The sequence below is a fragment of the Chionomys nivalis genome, chromosome 11 (genome assembly GCF_950005125.1).
Source record: "Chionomys nivalis chromosome 11, mChiNiv1.1, whole genome shotgun sequence".
Taxonomy (NCBI): domain Eukaryota; kingdom Metazoa; phylum Chordata; class Mammalia; order Rodentia; family Cricetidae; genus Chionomys; species Chionomys nivalis.
In genome coordinates, this window is record NC_080096.1 from 79142022 (window position 1) to 79162715 (window position 20694).

The following is a 20694-nucleotide window of genomic DNA, read 5'->3' on the forward strand; positions in this document are numbered from 1 at the left end:
TGCACCTACAGTGCTGTGGGATCCTCAAAGCTTGGGGCTGCCAGTTTATCCCACTCCCTTCTGTCGGACCTGAGATCCCCAAAGCAGTGTCAGGCTAATGTAAGTTTCGCCGTGACACTTATCTCTGTTCGTTTCCAATAACTTCATGAAGGATACATCCCAACCTTCAAGGGCCCCATCATTAACATCCCTATGGGTCTGTCTGTTGTCTGTATCACTGCTTATACTCTATGCCATACCCATGTGGGCAGGCAAATGAGGCCTTTGTTTATCAGGGTTTAATCATATCATGCCCTTCTGCGGCTTCTTGCTGCCACCACAGTTCCAAACTTGCCAACTACACTGGCAGGACCTGGCATCAATGGACTCAATTTGACCCTCTAGGCTCATGCCTTGAGTGATTTTAGAAACACAAGCCCCCAGATGTGGCCCCTTACAGTACTAACAGGCTTTCAACATATATTCTCCTGCCTGTACAAGAGCACACTCTTTTTATTTGTTTCCTTCAGATACACCTATGCCCATCAAAGCACCTCTCAGTTGTTATATTACTTCTTTCAGGGCACTTTCTTAAGTGCTTATACATTTCTGTCTCTATGTTGTCTGCTAGTCACTAAGAAACAGTTCAGTCTTAAGGGCTTTTCCCCCCCAGAACCTAGCACAGTTTCTAACTTATGGTGAACTCAGACATTGCAATGAATGAATGAATGGGATAGTGAATGAATGAAGAGACACGCAGACTGAGAGTCCCCATCTACCTAAACCATCTCACTCCATGACGCAGAATTTTGTAGGTCAGCCTCTCATTCTAATATGTTAATTCTATATTCTAGATCTGTAATCTACACAACAGTATTAATATTTGCTGTCTACAAGATTTATTGGACAGAAGCCCTCTTCTTGCAGAGTCACAATTGATTTATTTTTTGTTGACTGCATCATTGATTCATTAATTGGGATAAATCTACATACATGAATGTGTGTATATGTATGCTTATACACATGCATATATATATATGAGAAAGAGCTGGAGAGAGAGAGAGGAAGAAAGATGAGAGGGAGAGAGAGCATTTTTTTATTCACTTGTTTTCTGTGGCAGCAGTATTTTCAGTACTGAGGCTTCATCAGAGAACCCATCCCACACCCACCAGCCTTCCCTGACTGTAAAAGGGCTCTCCTGTCTGCATCCACAAACCTGGCTCTTGATCAGCTCATCATCCCGCTGTATCTGCAGCACATAACCTGTCCGACAGCTCACAGTGCACTGGGCACCATGGTAGCGGTGACTGCCGGAACAGTTGAGAGAAGCATTCTCTACAGTCAATTCTGGACAGTCCGTGGCTTCACATGCAAAATGCACACAGCTGGGGAGGAAGGAATAAGAAGGTGAAGTGTGGTTTCCTCACAAGGCATCTTTACTCTAGCTAGAAGCTCAAGACTAGGCCTCTCCCCAAAGTTTCAGGAGATGAACACTGAGTAGAGCAAAGGACACTGATATGGCTTTTTAAGAATACAAGAAATGGGGGTAAAGTTGAATCCAGGGTCATCCTTGTCTGTTTCTTGTGAGTTCCAAGAGCCATGGGGAGAATTCTGTTGTGAGTTAACACTGTCGTACAGTGTAAAGACTTGTCACTCATATTGGTTTAAACAAAACAAAAACACTGGTTGGCCAGTAGCCAGGCAGGAAGTATAGGTGAAGTGACCAGACCAGGAGAATGCTAGGAAGAGAAAAGGCAGAGATGCAATCTCCAGCCAGACACAGAGGAAGCAAGATGAGAATGCCCTACTAAGAAAAGGTACCAAGCCACGTGGCGAAATATAGAGAAGAATTATGAGTTAAATTATAACAGCCAGTTTATAATAGGCCCGAGCAATAGGCCAAACAGTTGATAATAAATATTTAAGCTTCTGTGTGTTTATTTGGGAATGAATGGCTGTAGGACCAGGTGAGACAGAAACTTCCATCTATAGGATTCAATTAATTTATGAAATGCAGGTAGCCAAATTCCCTGCACATTCTAAGCCTCAACCATCAGTACTGTATTTATCACCTAGAAATTGTGTGGCTTGGGCAAATGTGCTATTTATGTGAACCTCAGTGCCCTTGAAATTCACCTTACCTCCCAGAGCCATGAGACTCTGTGGCAGTGGCAGGGGCTGTCTTTCTGAACTGTAATGCAACCCACAAAGCCTTAGAAAAAAATGTACAGAAACCATGCCTTATATCTTTCTTTGGCTGCCATTTTCACTTTCTGGCTAATCTGAATTCTTCCCAGTGTTCAAGTCATAACTAATTCCATGGGAGAATTCCCCTCTGTAATAATGAGTTTCCTCACAGACACTCTGCCTTCCGGTCTCTCATGTTGTTGCCTCTCACGCGGCGCATTTCTAGTTCAGGATGTAGATGCCTACGAGGTACCCAACTGCAAGCTAATCTTTAAAGATACAAGTGGAGATCACATAAAACCCCTGTACTAAGGCAGCCCCTCCCATTGGGCTATATGTACACACATACTCAGAACTGTAGCAGTTAATCACACAGAGTGTATCTAAGTGAGCTCATTTCAGTGTAACAATAAATCTATGAGTTAAGCATTATTTCCTTTTTAATTGGAAATATTGAAACCTGGCAAGAAGAAGTTGCCTGTTTAAATTTCCACCCCTATATGAGACCTGAAGGTCTTGATGGCTAAAATTACCCTATGGGTCAGGACTAGAACATTGTTATGAACGGACACAATGATTATTGTTATGAATGGACACAATGACTATTGTTATGAATGGACACAATGACTATTTCATTCCTGCCATTATGAATAAAAATGGCTTTCACCCAGATGTTGACTAAATAGAAAGAAACAACTGGTGGTAGTACCTTTCAATAGCTTGGAAAATTTTCACATGTCCGCGTGGTGGTAATGCACGCCTTTAATCCCAGAACTCGGGAGACAGAGGCAGGTGGATCTCTGTGAGTTTGAGGTCAGCCTGGTCTACAGATCTAGTTCCATGTTATGGGAAAAACTCTGTCTCCAAAAAAAGAAAAAGAAAAAAAGAGGAAGGAAGGAAGGAAGGAAGGAAGGAAGGAAGAAAAGAAAAGAAAAGAAAAGAAAAGAAAAGAAAAAAAAAGAAAATTCATAGTAGTTGAAATATTGTTTTTGGCAGCAAACTCCACTGAGCAAAAGTTTTCTCTATGTCCATCCTAAAGCCTTGGCTACAGTGTTCCCAGTTGGCTAAATTTGCATCCAGAACTCCAAGTCTTTGGATTTTCTGAGATTTTTTTTGTTGGGGGCATTCAAAGCAGGGTCTCCCTAAGTAGCTCTAGTCGTCCTGGAGCTCAGTATGTAGACCAGACAGGCCTCAAACTCGCAGAGATCCGCCTCCTGCTGGGATGAAGGTGTGTGCCACTTCATCCAGCATTTGTGTTCCAAACGTTCACGGCCCCAGTTTTAACGCATTACCAGTATTTTGTTTTAGCAGGGAGGAGAGGACCTGGATCTCATCCTCACAACTACTCAGATTAAACAATGCGTAAGAAAAGAGATTTTGAAGAAGTAACGTCTAAAGGGCTGTAGCCCACAGGTTGAAAACCATTGCTCTAGAACTCACAAAGTTCAATTCTCAGATGCACTTTGATGATGTCCAGAATGACCAAAAGGGAAGATCATTTTCCAAATGCTAATATTCTTTTTATTATGGGGCAATTCTTAGGCTCAGTGTCTTTTTAGAAAATTCTTTGGATGTAAAGCATCCTTTTGTTCTCAGAACATCTGTCTGCACCTGACTTGTAGACTTGCAAATAAAAAGGGAAGTAACAGGAAATGAAGTAAGCCATGCCAGGCATTGGACATGGACGTCACTGTCCCACCTTCTCAGCAGCTGCACAATGCCCCTGGACTAATGATGGTATTCCCACTGGAAAGGGAGGGCTTTCAGCCTGAACATTCGCCTTTATGCTCTCCAAGACCTCATTTTTGTCAGTGCTATCCCACTGTCTAGAAAACGTTATACACACTGCCCAAGGATGACAACTGAACCTCCGAACATATCATCCCCCGCATACAAGGGTCATCCATTTCCAAAATACAAAATCTAAGTAAACAAAACAAAAGGCTCTGACCCAAAGCAGAAGGGCGGGGTGAGGGTAGCAGTGGGGGGTGGGGCTCAACACTAGTGATGGGCAGTCAAGAAAAAAGAATGAAAGAAAGTCTGTCTCTAAAGGAAAGATATGTCTGGTTGGGTGAATGAATAACAGGAAAGGTACCCAGTTCTCACAGCGAGGCAAAGGCTCTATTTTTTTCCCCTTTGCAATCATGTGTCCACATGCCCTGCATCAGATTCCTTACACCTTCAAGATCTCCATGAGGGAAGAAACTGCTGTGACTCCATACCAACCCTTCAGCTGCCCTCTCCCCACCGAGAACTGAAATGAACATCCCGCACCCAGCGACTTACACCTGGGCAAATCTGCCAGCCAGGAGGAAGACAATATTAAAGAGCTGACGAGGACATTTTTCTCAGCCTCTGCCCTGTTCTTAATTCAAGTGCTTAACTACAGTTATGCCATTAGCGGCGGTCACAAAAACAACAAGTGGCCACATAGTCAAAAATAGAAAATGAAAGGAAAACCTGGGCACCAACTCTTCAGGTCATTTTGAAGGAACCAGAAAAGTTAGCCCAAGAGGACCTTGCTTTACTGCCCAGAAATGAGGGAAAAGCAAAAGCGATAATACATTTTCTACCCAGCCCTTCTGGTAGGGTATGGAGACCAGATGCTGAAGAGTGAGGGACCAACTCAGTGACCCACAGTGTGTAGAGAAACTATTGAAAGTCAAGTGAGCTGGTGGGTGCCCTCTGGCCAGTGTATGGCTCGGGAAGCAATGATTCTTTCCTTGACTCTAAGATTATTTAACAGATAGAGGCCTGTGACTTCGAGTCCCTCTGACTTAACTAGTTCCACATGGCCCTGAAAAACTTCAGTCTGAGCTTCAAAATTGAATATTTGTATAGTGACTTCCTGGGGTATTCCACACTTGGGGTCCTGGAAAGTGTGGACTTCAGGACCATTTGCCTCCAGAGTGAGTCTTCTTCTGCCCGCCTGGAAGAAGAGATCCTCACAGCCACATGAAGAGCTCGAGTCTAGCAAAGAGTCTTCTAAACGGCAGGAGTCAGTTTTACCTCTAGAGTAGGACTTGCTAGCATGTAGAAAGGGGGAAAGTTTGAGGTAAAGGAAGAGAATAAGAAAATAAAAGATAAGAAGGTAGGAGGGAGAGGAAGGAAGAAGAGAGGAAGGGGAAAGGGAGAGCGAAGTGGTTTTAACTTAATTGTTTAAATATTTAACCTACTAAAATTTGTAAGTTGTTTGATTTTGTTTTTCTGTGTTAAGAATCGAGGAGTATATGGATGGGTGAATGACTGACTGGTTGGCTACATGGATAGATGGATAGGCAAGGAGGAGATAGGAAGGAAAGCAGACAGACTACATGGATAGATGGATAGGCAAGGAGGAGATGATAGGAAGGAAAGCAGACAGACTACATGGAGAAAGACAGACACTGGTGCCTCCTATCACGACTGGACATTTGTCCTTAAAGAAGCCTTTAGGCCTCCACTCCACCCCTGCCATCTCACTTGTGTCTCATTCTCCAGCTAGGTATAAAGGGGAGAGCGGCTGGAATTCCACAACTGAATTCCTTACTTGAAATCTGATCCTTTTGTGGGGATGGGGCTCTGCTGCCCAGTACTGCTCAGGTGCTAGGGACCCTTCAGTCTAGGTCAGAAAACACAATCTACATTGATTTTGCGGTGGCAATGCTTTTCCTATGGCAGTTCACTGGAGAGAAAACAGTAGGGAGAAGAGGAAGAGGTGGAGGGAGAAGACAAAGCATCTGGGAGGGAGGGAAAAGTGACTTTTAAGGCCAGAAATCCAGCCTAGAGTAAAATGAAAAGGTCCACGTCCAGCCAATCGAAGTTTTTGCTGCTCTGATTTGCTGATTTTAAGAATGAAACCCACATCCCAGGCCTTTGTACACACTGCTGCTTATTTTTCTTTTTCTTGCTTTCTGGGTTGTTTTTACTACATTTGCATGATTGCAGAGTCCTGCCTGTTTTTGTCAAAGCCTCTGCAGCTCCCCAGGAACAGCTGTTGTCCTTTCCCCATTGAGGAATTCAGAAGGATCCTGCAACTTTGCAGCCCCAGCCCCTGGGCAGCCTGGTCCAAGTGCAGAGCCCAGCAAACCGAAGCCATCATGGCTTCTTCTGCATCGTTTTGCTCAGAGGAGAAGGGCAATGCTCACACATGATAGGTCCGGAAGCGTCTTTCTCCCCTGCACATTCTTTGATGCAGTGGGTACGCAGGCTTTGCCTTTCAAGGACAAACAGCAGAGTCCCCCTCTTACGGCCTTCTTGCCCGTGGTTGACCAGCTATTTCTCTATGTTAGGTCATTCCCAAACAGTGTGAAAATCAAATAAGATCCTGCACTTATCACAGGCTAAACAGAAGTTTGTTTCTTTCTTTCTCTTCTTACCTTGCCTAGCTTTTGGAATCACAGGCTGTGAAACCTGGAACGAGCCACAGAAAATATACTATTCATTAGCATCTCTTAAAGAGAAAAAGAGGCTCGGAGAATGGGAGTGATTACAGTCTAGAGTCACCCGAACTGGACAGGATAATGCTTTGTCCCACATCTGTGTTCCTCTGCCACAAAAGAACTGTATAATCATATATCGAGTGATTCGTTTCAGAGCTTAAACACGGTTTCCTTAGTACACAGGAAGTGCGGAGGAGTCAGTACTGGCTTTGGTCAGCTCGTCCATGGTACAGACAACCAGCTGAGGATGGTACCCCATTGTGGGGAAGAGTCGATGGATTTGCATTTTACATCGGCATTGTTTCCCTGGGTTCAGAGAACTAACTTATTTTTATAGCGCCTGAAGAGCTGGGGATGGAGTAATGCTGTTAGAAGGGATTGACAATGCGAGATGTGTAAGGAGCTCTTCCATCGCCCTGATTGCAAAATACTGTATACAACAGAAGCTGGGGACGGTGGGTGCAAAACAATGCGGATTTGCCTCTGTGGGAGCAGGGGCGTGGGAAAGGCTAATGTCCCCCATCATTCCTCTTCCCTCTCCTTGCCCCAGGTGTACAGGGCAGGGCTGAATTGCTACATCGAGAATTCCACTTTGCAGAGCTCACCACTATTCCAATTCTCCCCCTCAACGTTATTAAACGAGTTTGAGAGATTCTCAGCAATGCTGGTCCATTTCCCCTTTCCGGGCCTTGGGGTCCTTGATGCTAACACTAAGTTTGGATACGCTGATTGTCCTAGATTGTCTCTGAGGTTTCTTTTGCTTCTGACTTCCAAGAGCAAAACAGGGATTTCTGTGCACAGAGGCACCACCATCGTAGTTGGAAAGCGACTGTTAATAGTCCTCAGTGATACATTGACCTTTCACAAGGAACAGCGTGCAAGATCATTTTCATCTACAGGACAATAGTTCCCCCTCACAATCCTCCAGGTGGGTGGATAGCCGTTATCCACTTGTTCCTAAACAGGAAACCGAGACTGAAAGGGAAGGTGATTCATGTAAGGACGTCCATCAAAGAAGCAGGACTGCGGGGTTCAACCCCAAGTTAAGGGTATTCCCCGAAGTGATCCTTTCAAAGCAATAGCTGGGTGGTACTAACAGATGCCAGGGCAAAGGCCCTGATGGAACGACGCTGCGGTGCAGTTAAAACACAAGATCCTCCACCACCGAGGGACTCTCTGGGGCTAAGGCTGCAGAAGGGAAGGGGGCTTTACCCATCACTAAAGCTCCTAGGCACTGGAATGAAACACACAGTAGTCACATCATCCTTAATAGATGAAGACGCCTGCCACAACTCCACCATCAAAGAATACTCAACATCAAGAATTGCTCTAGCTGGCTCGTCTAGTGAAGAAAACTGCTATTTCTACGTCACCTTGGAGCGTGTTGTCAACTCAGCAGCTGAAGGTCAGGTGAAAGGAGGATTCCTCTCCACCACCCAGCGCATTTCGCTTTCTAGGATACTCTAGAGCTCAGGGGCTTGTGGGCTTCTCAATCTTGAAGCCCAAGGTGGCCAGAGCACAGAGTATGGAGGATGCCGAGAGGCACACGGCTCCTCAGGCTCTCTCCACCACTACAAACGGTCCGGGGTGGGGAGGCCCTGCTCGGCTTACCTCTGCTCAGCAGGGCTGTAGGTCTCTCCTCTCTGGCAGCTGCTCAGGGTGACGGGGTCAAAGTTGTCGAAGGAGCGGAGGGCCACCCCCGAGATGGCGACCAGGGGCGATGTGAAGCTCACACGTACTGCTTGACTGTGGTAGAAGGGCTGGCTGAGGTCATGGACCACAGGGATAATCAGGGGATTGTTCCTGCAGCTCAAGACATGGAGGCCTGTCAGGGGAGACAGAGGGCCGAGGGGCCAGGCTCATTACTCAAGGCCAGTCACGCCCTCCCCAACGGGCCCTTCCCGAAGCCCCCAGACCCTTTCATGTCACACCACAAAAGCACCATTGGGCGGCCAGTGAGGATTTTGAGTTTGATTGAAAGTTTCTTTGTCTGCCTTTTTTCTTGCTTCCAAATCTTTCCAATCCCCCTGCCTGCCTGGCCCCTAAGCTTTCCTTCACCTAATGCCCGCAGTCTCTCTCCCTCCCCCAAACGGCCACCCTCAGCCAAGCAAGGCTCTCCCTCCCTCCTTCCCTCCCACGTTGCTTCAGGACTTGAAGATTTGAGCCTTCGGTGTTCCTGCTGCCTGCCTGGGCTGTAGGAAAGATGGAGAAATCATGCAACGCGGCAAGGCCTTTGCAGAGTGAAAAGTCCACCGTCACGGCTCCACCATAGGCCTGTGAGCAGCCCTGAGAGAGAAGGACCTCTGTCCAATCTACAAAGATGGAAACTGGGAAGCACAGACAGGCACAAAATAATTGTGGCACCAAGTACAAGTCGAATGCAAATTTGTCTTAGCCCCGTCCTTCATATTTTCTTGTTCTTTTTCTCAGGTTTAGGAAAAGACACGGGGAAAATGCAAAGAGATTGCATAGTAAGGACAGACTGGGCTGTTGGGATGGAGGTGCTAGGACAAAAGCAGCCTTCGCTGATTAGCTGCTTGCTGCTGATGGAGTTCTAGCAAGTTCTTAAGCCTTCACTTCTGCAAGTAAGAGTGGTGCAATCTTGGCCATGTGCCGGCACACGGGAGAGTTCTCCTGTGGGAGGAGGAGGCCCTGAGCCCATCAGGTGTCCTTTCTCTGTTTTACACTCACACTCAGAGTTAGTAATCCTCTGCTCAGTATTCAGGAGGTAGAGAACAAAACGATCTGGTGGGGAGAGACAGGGTAACACTGAAGCCTCAGAGAAGAGCAATGGAGTCCAAGGAGCTTCTGGTGAGCCTGACGTTTCTCCTCTCTGTTCCTCAACCTTTACAGTGCCAGGATAACTGTGAAAACATTCCCTTCCAACTTCAGGAAATTTCCCAGAAATCCCGAGAACTCCTAAGAGATTTTCTTTCTCTTTGTTTTTAATGTTTCTCTTTTGCCTTTAGAACTACTAAATAAATAAACATGTAAACACAACAACAGTAATGGTGTCCTTGCTTCTCTGGCTTTCCTTGGACCCTGAGATGACCCTTTGTCTGCTGGTTTCTTAAAAGTTTTGAAATGGGCTGTCCTACACAATAATGTGCACAGAGATTTGAAGTGCCAGTTCCAAGGTTAACCCCTAATTCCAAACCCTTGCAATAAATGGCCCAAGGTTCAAGGTGGTGGCTATAAGAGTGTGTAACAACGTTCTCAGTAGCAATAGGAAGCAATTAGTGCCAAATATTACATTGGGGACAGTCACAGTAGTGACAAGGAATGTTCTCTCTGGCCATAGGGCACCACTCTCAATGCAATCTGAGAATGCCAGGCTTTGAGTGGGATGTTATGGTATCAATAAAATTGTTCACATTTTCAGATTGGGTTAACGGTGAATATGGGATTTGAACTGTGAGGCCTGCCATGAAGGCCGTCCTATACTAGTTCAAAACACTGGTGAAAGTGCTCAGGGAGCACCGATGTTCTTGTGTTCACGACAGCACTAGGGAAGTCAGGGATGTTTAACGTGCAGGGCCAACTATTCAAAGAACAAGATGAATATTTTCCACCCAGAAGGCTGGGATTGGAGTTAGCTAATGGCCTATGTAAGCCCTGTGCTTTCTGTAGGGCCAGGCTATACCTGACTCCCCCAAGCTCCCACCACCAGGACCAGGGGTGGCTAGTAACCTAAATGATCACTGTGCTATCTGTATGGCTGAGAAAATACCAAATCCTCCCCTAGGCCCTCAAGATAACACATGTAGTCTATCTCTATATCCTATCTTCATGGGAAAAGTAACATTTACTTTGAGAAGAGTTCCAGTGTAATTTTGTCTCCTTGTGAACAGGTGATTGTGCTACACCAGGAAATTTTTTCCCTCCAAATTGTGCTGTGCTTAAATAGGCCTACAATAAACTGCTTGGTTTCAGACACTAGAAGTTCAAGCCAGCGCTGGCTACTGAGTCGTGTTAAACTCAATTTCTTTCCTGCATGTATGAATTGTTACTGTCAGCCCTGATGCTTATAGAGACCCCCCCACAACTCAAGCAAACACTCCTTCTATCTCTGCTCCCCCATAGGTGTGACTTGACTTCTCACTTACTTCTCTCATCCTGAACCTGACAGAAAGCTTTCTAATACCTGTTCCCACATGGATGGCTTTTTGAAAATGTGCCAAATATACAACTACTCTTGAGATTTGCAGAACATCTGCAGAAAGGGTTATGATCCTAAAACCTGGCTTTTCATAGAGTTGGATTGTTGAGTGTTGTGTGGTCTCTCCAGTGCCTTGCATTAGGTTTCAGATGTTGACATAGATGGTGGAGAAATGGCCTTGCCCAGTCACCTGCACAGAGTACTTTGAATTATGCTGGATTCATAAGTTTAAAGGTGTGTAACATACGGAGCTGATGAAGGTCAAGTTTTGTCACAGAATCTGTTTCCTCACATTTGCCAAATCCGGGATTCTCTGAATAGACCACCACGTGTTGATTAAGGCAACCAGAACTCCAAGCAGAGAGGAAGCAAGAGAAAGAGAGGGGAAAGGAGGAGATCCTTTGTAAAAGGGGTAGGGCAACCACACATGGAAGGGGATACCAAGGGTGAACCATGCCCAGAAAAACATGCTTGCCTAGATCATGGCTGTGCTGTTTGGTATCAAGTAGCTGTACACTGATGGTCTCTTGCTTTTGGTCCCCATAGTATGTCCCATCAGTCACCAGATGGATAATAACAGCTGCAGCAACCATTGGCTGAGAGAAATAAGTCTGAAATAGAGAATATATAAGAGGGTCATTCATTTACTCAGCCACATAATAGAAAAGCAATTACATTAAAGTATACCAAAGGGGAATCTTGCTCTATTTCAACCCATTCCCTCAGTGGGAAGGAAGAAGCAGGGAATCCCAGTGGGGAGGCCAGTCCCGAAATCTTGCTTCAGACTCAACTCTGCTCCTGCCTTTTTGTCTGATGCTGGTGAATGTCTGGAACATTCTGACCCTAAGTTCCTTCATTTCTAAATAGCTGATAAAACAAAATAGTTTGTAGGTCACTGTGAAGTTCTAACAAGACAAATGGAATACAGTGTCTAGCACATGGCTAGTACACAGTGAAACTGCACACACATACAAAGTACATTGTAGGTTTATTACCCATCACTTAACCACATTATCCTCTCTACCAGATTCCAACATGCAAAAGCCAAATAAGGCATGGTCCTAGAACTTGTGTGAACCATGGAGCTCAAAGCATGTTAGCGACATATAAATAAATATTAATATAATCCACAGTCTAGAGACATGATGCCACATATAGATGTGAAATGCCACATGAAGGTTGCTGTCCAATGGGTGACCAAGCTTATACAGAGTTACATGTTCACTCCATTTTGTGGATCACTATAGATTCCATAGAGGAAAAGATTAATTTTAAAGTTCTGAATAATAAGTAATAAGTGATTTCAAATTCTTTGCGATATAAGCATTGGATGGGTGATTCCATGAGCAATTGTAGCATTCGGTTTTAGGAAGCATCACATGAGTTTTTGTTTCCTGTCCTTACAAATTGACTGTCTTGGAGGATGGAAAGAGCAACCCAAGCAAAAGTTATCACAGTGCTCAGCACTTCCTTGAGGCCAGACCTACACACCATGGCTCTCAAGATAGGGGCTTACCTGGAGCCAGAATATAGTCTGAGGCAGCTGGTAGTATGGGTAATTAATGGTGCAAGGGTACCAAGCATGCTGGGAAACGCCTTCACTGAGATCTATCACCTTGGTTCGACACACCTGGCAAAAGATGGAGGAAAAGGTAATATTTTGAGGGTCCTGAGAATTTAATTAAAGTTAATGAATCTTCAGTATCCGTCTGTTTTGTTGGTAGTGGAAGAGGAAACAGAAGTGAGTAGATAAGTCTGTTCCAGAGACTCACAGTCTACTGTAGAAGTAATTCCCAACGCTGGAAAGGAAAGGAGAGATGACATATTTTGGTGGCAAAGTGACGAGGATGTTCTCATAGGAACAAATCCAGGAGGAATTGACATTGAATCTAGCTGGACCTGGAAGGCATTTCAGCCAGAAATACTAGAAGGAAAGACCCAGAAGAAAACATATAGAATGCCTAGGTTGTTATAAAATACCTAGCAACCTGAAAGTTCAAGGAAAGCTGCAAAAAGGAAAGTTGGGAGACTTCTCACTGAATCTTCAAAGTCGTTAGAGTATTACAGAAAGAATCTGGAAATTATGTTCAGAGCTCCACAAAGACAGGAAAGATATTGAATGCAAGCTCTGGCTTCTGTGCCACCAAGAAACATCAGTTCCAAAGCACCCCTCCTCTTTCCCTCCTTCCTCCATCTCCCTTCACCCCATCCTCTCGCTTTCACCCAATGATGCTAAAACCAAAATGCAACAAGAACCAAGAAGAGTTTTTACAGTGGCAGAATTTTTTTAAGTTAACAGAGATTTTGTTTTTGTTCTTGTTTTTTTTTTTTTATTCCATGTCCAATGGTCATTCCATTTAAGTGATTCAATTCATTCAAATGCTACTCAATGAAAAACTTCTGCTTATTAAGAACTAAGGGAAAGCGCACATAAAACTGAGGTACAGAGGAGACATTGCATGCAAATGTGAAACAAGTAATCCCTCACATGTGTGTAGCTGTAAAGTGACCAAAGCCCAATGTGGGGAAATGAAAGACCAATGGAGTTATTGATAATGATGGATGTTTGGTAGAAGAGGACTCTGAATAAATGCTGATCTGTGATGTGTCTCCTCTCTCAAGACTTTTGTGTAAGCTTAGGCCTGCTATTTTACACCTCCAGTGCAAATATTTGAGTAGAAAGGCTGACTTAGACAGTTCTAACAATCTTAAAGACTGTGAAAAAGAACAGCAAGACAATTTAGTCCCAATCAGACTAACCCCCCCGAAAGAAAACAAAGAGTAAAATGGATAGCCATTTAATATGTGTAGTCCTTCAATAACTACACATAAATGTATATGTATAACGGATGCCACAAAACCAAAGGTAGTCTTTGTGTTCGTCTCTTGGAGACACGGTATATAAATGTGAAATATTCATATGGTAGAATTACACAGAGCACCAGACTGTTAACGATGAATTAACTAGACTCACCTGAGCCCAGGTCAATCCCAAAGGGAGATCTAGTGACAAGTTAGAAGTTAACAACATGGAGTGATGGCAACTATCAGTGAAAAAAAAGAAATGCTCAAGTGACTAAGTTCATTGCGACATATTTCTTAAAACCACACATTAAAAACTTCTGTATGTGGCCAGAGTCTTGTATGGACTACATAGCACGAGAAAGCATGCACTGAATGCAGAGAGGCAGCTGCCTCTGTTATCTAAGAAACGGAGAAAATGATGTGGAACCTTATCTGCAGTGTGTTATCTTATAAGCAACAGAGAGAAGCCAGCAAGGCAAGATTCACACAATTATCAATTCAAGTACTACACAGGCCTGTTATGTGATACACATACTTGACAAACATCACTGGTTTATATTATTTCACATACTTTTATGGATTAAAAGGAAAGTAAAACTCTTCAAACTGTGTATAGAAGTGTATACTTATAGTCATAGCTACTTAGGAAACTGAAGTAGTAGGACCACTTGAGGCAAAGGGTTCAAGATCATCCTGGATAATATAGCATAGATGTTTATTATTGAATGAACGCAATCCTGAAATATTAGTTTATAAAGTCACCAAAAATAGAGGTAACACTATCCATGTTAAGTCCCTTACCAGTGTGCTTTAGCACAGGGGCTCCGGTGAACTGGACTAAGTCAGGTTCTTTTGTAACAGTCAACCCTTCTTGCTCTGACCATCACCAAAGCCTCCTTTTAACATCCCAAGAATCCCACCTATACATGTTAAAACTCAATTGTCTTTCTCCATAATATTTTGGGACAGATGTAATTTCTGGAGGTTCTCAGAAAATGTCAAGTATTTGGCTGATTGCTCATCTCTAAATAAGACATTTTCACCATACAACCCCTAAGACTCAGGGGACACACAGAAGTAGAGGCATAAAGAATGTGAGAACCAGAAGACAGGGAGAAGAGCTGCAAAATGCCATCTTCAGTCATGAATTCTCAGCAGCTTTTGATTCCTACATTGGGCCTGTACTTGACTAGACCTGTCAACAGTCCATCATAGATGGAGGAGGAGCTCACTGGCCCTTTCTGCGCTCTGACAAACTATTGGCTACTGGTAAGTTCTGGGAAAAGGACAGTCACTGCGTTCAGTTAGCAAAGCTGGTGGACTCACCACGTTCTAATGGATAGTCAAGATGCTTCATATATGGAGTCATGCAGTTAGCACTGGTTAAACTCGAGACCACAAAAGCAAAGGCATGAATGAGGGAAAGAGACTTAGAGAGAAGAGGGAGGGTTGACGGTGTCAGGAAGGAGATAAGATAGTCAAGGGTAATCAGATAGTCAAGAGTAATCAGAATACATTGTATACACGTACAAAATATCAAGGAACAATATAAAGAAATAAAAAATTAAAAAGAAAATATCAAGTTTGTTCTGTTTACAAAAATGATACACTAAGCAACATTCAGATAAAACACATTTTCCATTATGATTGACAGTGGCAAATAAAGTTTTTGGAGTAAATTCACATGTGGGGTTGTAAAGAAAATACAGAAAGCCATTTATACTCTGCACATACTTTCCCTTCATGTTATACCTCTATCAATTCATTCTTGAAATCTCAGAGGAAGATAAACCACTTACACAACATTAAGAAACATCAAATATCACCCAGAAATTTCAGTAGATGACATTAGACAAAGTAGATCTACTCCTAGTGCATTTTGGCTCAAAACAAGAGGCAGGAATAGAAATCGGTTCTGCCTCTTTGGGTCTCAGCTGATCTTGGGCATTTGAATGTTGGATTGGTCATAGACACAACGATGTCTCCCTGTGATCAACACCTTGTTGGTATTCGCCTGGATGTCAACTTAGTATCAACTGAGAGAACCTTTAGTCTTCTGCTATTTTATAATAATTTATTTAAGAAAATTACCTTATTGTTTTAGAAATAGCAAAAAGTATTAAGCTCATCAATTGTCAAACTTCTCTTCTAGCTCTAAGAACCAGTGAGCTTGTGAATGCAACACTGATTTCTTAAATATCAGAGGGTGCTTTTAGATCGTATGAAGGTGCCAAGAATCACCTCTGCCATTGTCCAGAATTAGGCACAGATGCTGGGAATCAAACATCTCTACTTTAGCAAGCAAGTAGACATTTTTCAGCTTATTTTTTCTCAAAACAACTGGGACTAGTCTTAGGCAGAGCAGCCGGTAAACTGTGTTATGACTTAGAACAGTGTGAGACTTTGCATAAACTATCTATGGCATTTAAAAGCCTGGCCAGCGATTCGACATGTATCATTTTGGAATGCACTCTCCTTGCGGTCTTAGCTGCCTGTCTCCCCACAGAGTGTGGTGAAGCATAACCCTAAGCTCCAAGCTGGGGGTCTTATCTCTGCATCTAAAGCATCCATGGTCAGAGAATCGACCAAAGTGAACAAACCCTTCTTATTATTTAAGTACGATTTCCTCTTATCTCGTCAGCTTTATCTGAACTAAGCAGGTCATTAGCAGAACATGGTGTTGTTATTTTGTTCTCTTATTGTTTCTATTTAGTTGTGTGGTTTCTTTTTTTTTTTTTCAGGCTGGCTGTAACCCCAATCAGGGACAGTCAATCCAAATCAGAAAGGCACAAACGAATCCAGCTGAACTTTGCCCAAGACTCTCAGCCGACCTTGAAATTGTCTGTGTTGCTAGGGCGGTGGAGAGAAATTGAGACTCAAATCCTTAAGAGCTTCTTGCCTTTATTGGCATTGCATGAATTTACCTACCCAGCAGCCTAAACTGAGGGTGCAAGCATGTCAGGCTCACCTGTGCTGAACAACATGCAGCCCTTTGGAAACACAAGTTTGAGTGCTGATTTTATGGGAATGTTCTCTTTTCAACCATATGTTTTTATCCTTCCAAAAAAACAGCAAGTCTAACTCCACAGAGAGATACTGACAATAAAGATTTTGTTGGATTTTCTGTTGGGTACATATGCATTACACATTTTCCTCGTCTCTTAGACTCTCCAGCACCACTCCAGGGTCTCTGTCCTCTCCTCTCCTCTCTAGGGTCTCTGTCCTCTCATCTCCTCTCTAGGGTCTCTGTCCTCTCATCTCCTCTCTAGGGTCTCTGTCCTCTCCTCTCCTCCTCTGGGTCTCTGTCCTCTCCTCTCCTCCTCTGGGTCTCTGTCCTCTCCTCTCCTCCTCTCTAGTGTCGTTCTTCTCTTGTCATCCTCATCCCTCTAAGTTCTCCACTGTGACTGACTCCATATTCTTTCCGATCTTTCCCAACCTCTCTTGACCAATCCAGTGTTTATGTCTCTGAAACCTAGTGAAGGGCCATTCTCTTTTTCCTCTTAATATTCTAATCTTATAGGGCAAATTTGAATGATTGTGGTTGCAATTGGCTGTCTCCCTATAGCTGTGAAGGAACTAAGCACAGCAACACTTCCTTCTTGACACATTAGTGTATCTTCTACTCTCTTCTTTTGCATGTTTCACAATGTTGAGGAAGAAAGCTTGCAGCCTCTAGGCTTTAGGTCTTCAGAGAGAGATAAAGCTCAGTTGCTCTGAAATTCCCATTCCTATGTTCACTCAAGCATTATTACCTATGTGAAAAATTGTTGTAACAACCTACAGGTCTATAAACAGATGGATGGCTAAAAAAATGTTGTGGTGCATACATGTAAGGGAATTTTATTCACCTTTAGAAAAGGAGAAAACCCTGCCTTCAATAAAATGAACCATGAGGACATAATACTTCATGAAATAGGCCTGTTTCAATAGTGGCCTGATGGAGGAAGGTCATTGGCTAATAAAGAAACTGCCGTGGCCAATTTGATAGGCCAGCCTTTGTGGGTGGAGTAAACAGAACAGAATACTGGGAGGAAGAGGAAGTGAGCTCAGACGCCATACCTCTGCTCTCGGCAGCAGATGAGATGAAGCAAGCCACCAGGTCAGACATGCTGAATCTTTCCCGGTAAGACTGGTGCTACACAGATTATTAGAGATGGGTTAAAGCAAGATATGAGAGTTAGCCAGAGAGCCTAGATATAATGGGCCAGGCAGTGTTTATATGAATACAGTTTGTGTGTCATTATTTTGGGGCATAAGCTAGCCAGGTGGCCAGGAGCTGGGTGGCAGGAATGCAGCCAGCAGCTCCCTCAACAGTGGCCTTACTATTATGAAGGTAATTAGCCCCTTCATGATTGAATTAGATGCCTCCTCCACAGTAGGGGACTTATGTCTCTCTCTGTGCCTGTCAAGAGCCAGAGGATAGAGAGAACTCGTAATGTCCCTGGATCATAGGAGAGAATCTGGTGCTGTTGTCTTGATAAGTGGAAATGGTACCAAACTGCCTTCAAAATATTCATGTTTAGGCATGAGATTAGTGACACACTTCTTTTTGATAAGCTTTTTTTCTGTAGTGGGTAGTGGTTAAGGCAAAGACTCACAAATGATTGAAAAGCCCAGAACAAGTCAATGTTGAATCCACCCTGAAGTGGAACCTGAATCATCCTTCCAAAGTTCCGGGAGCATTGCTGAAGAGTGAATGGAAAGAACATGACGGGGAAGTTGGGGAGCAATGCTGTAAAGCTAACTTCTGAATGTGACAAAGTCATTGGATTTACAGACTACAGCTGTGGTTACCTTCATAATTCCTGTATGATAGATATTGGACCTGCCATTTTTATCATGCATAGGGCAAAGGCTTGTGGTACCCTACCGTACCTCACTAAGGGATTATAGGTAATTAACGGATGCTGGTGGAGTGTCATTGCTTTTAGAAGTATAACACTGATAAATTGTCCATAGTTCAGTAAATAACCTCCCACTGATTATTGTGAAAGCAACATCCATTACGCTCAATGAAAAACAAAACAAAACACACATAGTAAGAGGGACCTTATTGTTCAGTGAGAGAGCAGGGAGGGTGAAAGGGGGAAACAGGAAGTGAAGTTTTCAAATATCAAATATGTACTTGCATGAATTTGCCAAAGAATAAAATAATTTAGAAGTTATAAATAAATGAAATAATTTTACCGTAGACAGACAAATACCACATAACTGCACACATGAGAGGCACATAAACTAGATTAAAAGGCTCAAAGATGCAATGGTGGGTGCCAAGGCTTTAGGAGAAAAGGAATGGTTAGTTGTTCATCAAAGGATTTGTAGTTCAGTTAGTCAAGATAAGACGTAAAGGTCTGTTGTTTATCAGCCAGAATTAATTGTTGCCCCTCTGTGTCCACATAGCTCCTTGTGTGTACTGTAGTTATAGCACCTGTCCATTAGATTAGAGTTAATCAGAGCCTAGCCCCATCCCATTCGAGTCTGAAGATTTCGAAGTTGAGAATGGTGTTTTATTTTATACCCACATGAATCCCAGTTTATTCCCGAGAACCCAGGAAATGATAAGCATCTTGTGTCGGAGGCCACAGCAGCAGAAGTGACATATGCAGTCACCTGTTCTAAGCCTTAAAGGGTTCCCAATACTCTTTATAAATCTGAGCATAATGATGAATTACTCATCACTCAAAAGGCTGGGACATGGGGATTATAAACTCGATGCTAGTCTGGGTTACCTTGTGAGTCTGATGTTATCTGACAGGAGAACAAACAAGAGACAAACAAAACACTCTGTATGTGCTGAATCTTAGGAGGTAGAGGTGGCAACTTGTATATGTACCCATTTCATACACAGGAAAACTGAAGTTCTGTATTTTCCCTAAGGTCCTAAGCAGTTTGTGGTAAAACCATGATTGAAGTCCAGATCAAAATCAACCTATATTCTAAACCACAAATGCTCCCTTTGAAAAGGACCTGGCTATGCCTACCACTTATTTGAGGATATATTGAGAGAATGAATATATCTATATCAAATGAAATTTAAGTCCCAAGCCACATAGACCCAGTGCTCAGAACCACCCTATATGTTCTCTACACTCAGGAAATAGAAGCTACCTCAACAGACCAAAGCAGGCTTTTGCAGATCTGCCCTAGAGTACGATGGGGTGACGGCATGAGCCTGGGTTACACCAGAAGAGGCCTGCCTCCTAGGACTAACTCAACTGCTCCGTTCTGACCCCCGCCCTTCCCACTTAGAGAAAGACAGGGTGAGGTGAATTAATTTCCTAAAGACTTTGGTTTTGACAAGCTGCCAGCTTTAGATTCCCAACCTCTTCCAAATGAACGTCCTAGAAGAAAGGGCTGACTAAAGCCAGCAAACAAATCCTCAGATGAACTAAGCAACTATCTTGTCAACCCCTGAGACTTACAGGTCCCATGCCTCTGCTATTTAGAGACTGACAGCTAATCTCCAGTTACTTTGTCTAGCAAAGCCAGCAATAGGGAAGTTCAGAGGTTTAGTGCAGCCATCCTATTTAAGTGTTTTCTGATTTTTGTTTTCTTTTCTTTCCATTTCTGTGCTTACAACTGCATCCTGTCACTGAGCTGGGGAAATTTGTCACCTAGATCTTGAGATTCATGGATGTCTCACCTGAGAAGGTACTTAGAAATCTTTACACCCAATATCTCATTCTATAAAGAACAAAATAGTGAGATGGGGGGAGCCTAGCTTGAAGATGCACAGTGATCTCTGTGATAGTCCATCAGTTATCCTGGAGGTAGCTGGAGATGTCTGGATGAAGGTCTGAGACTCTCAGACCTGCCTGGAGTTAACTCTCATCCACTCCACGTATGCCAAAGACTACATCTAGCACCCGCCTCCCAATCCCCTGCATTTGCAGAAAGCTGTTTTCAATTAGAGGAGTTAGTGATGTTTTGCTTTCAAAGGCTTTCTAAATCCAGTTTATCTTCTACCTATTCACAATGTACACAGAGAAGGGGAAATGGAGGGAGAACAGAAGGACAGACGTTCTGGTATTTTCCTGCACAGGAACATGTCATGAGATTTCCATAGATTTCTGACTTTACAGTTCTCCATGCCCACTTGTCAATCAGGGGAGGTAAGAAATGACCTTCAAATCTTTAGCCTAT

General features: G+C 43.4%; 1 protein-coding gene across 1 annotated transcript in view; it reads right to left on the bottom strand.

The window, feature by feature from the left end:
• Positions 1-20694, bottom strand: part of Pappa (pappalysin 1) — a 231453-nt gene that overhangs the window by 51075 nt on the left and 159684 nt on the right. Inside the window, exons 11-14 of the mRNA XM_057784762.1 lie at positions 12263-12376; positions 11222-11357; positions 8199-8412; positions 1196-1364 (exon numbers count right to left, since the gene is read on the bottom strand). Coding sequence (XP_057640745.1) covers positions 1196-1364; positions 8199-8412; positions 11222-11357; positions 12263-12376 — 633 coding nt within the window. The remainder of the gene's footprint in view (positions 1-1195; positions 1365-8198; positions 8413-11221; positions 11358-12262; positions 12377-20694) is intronic.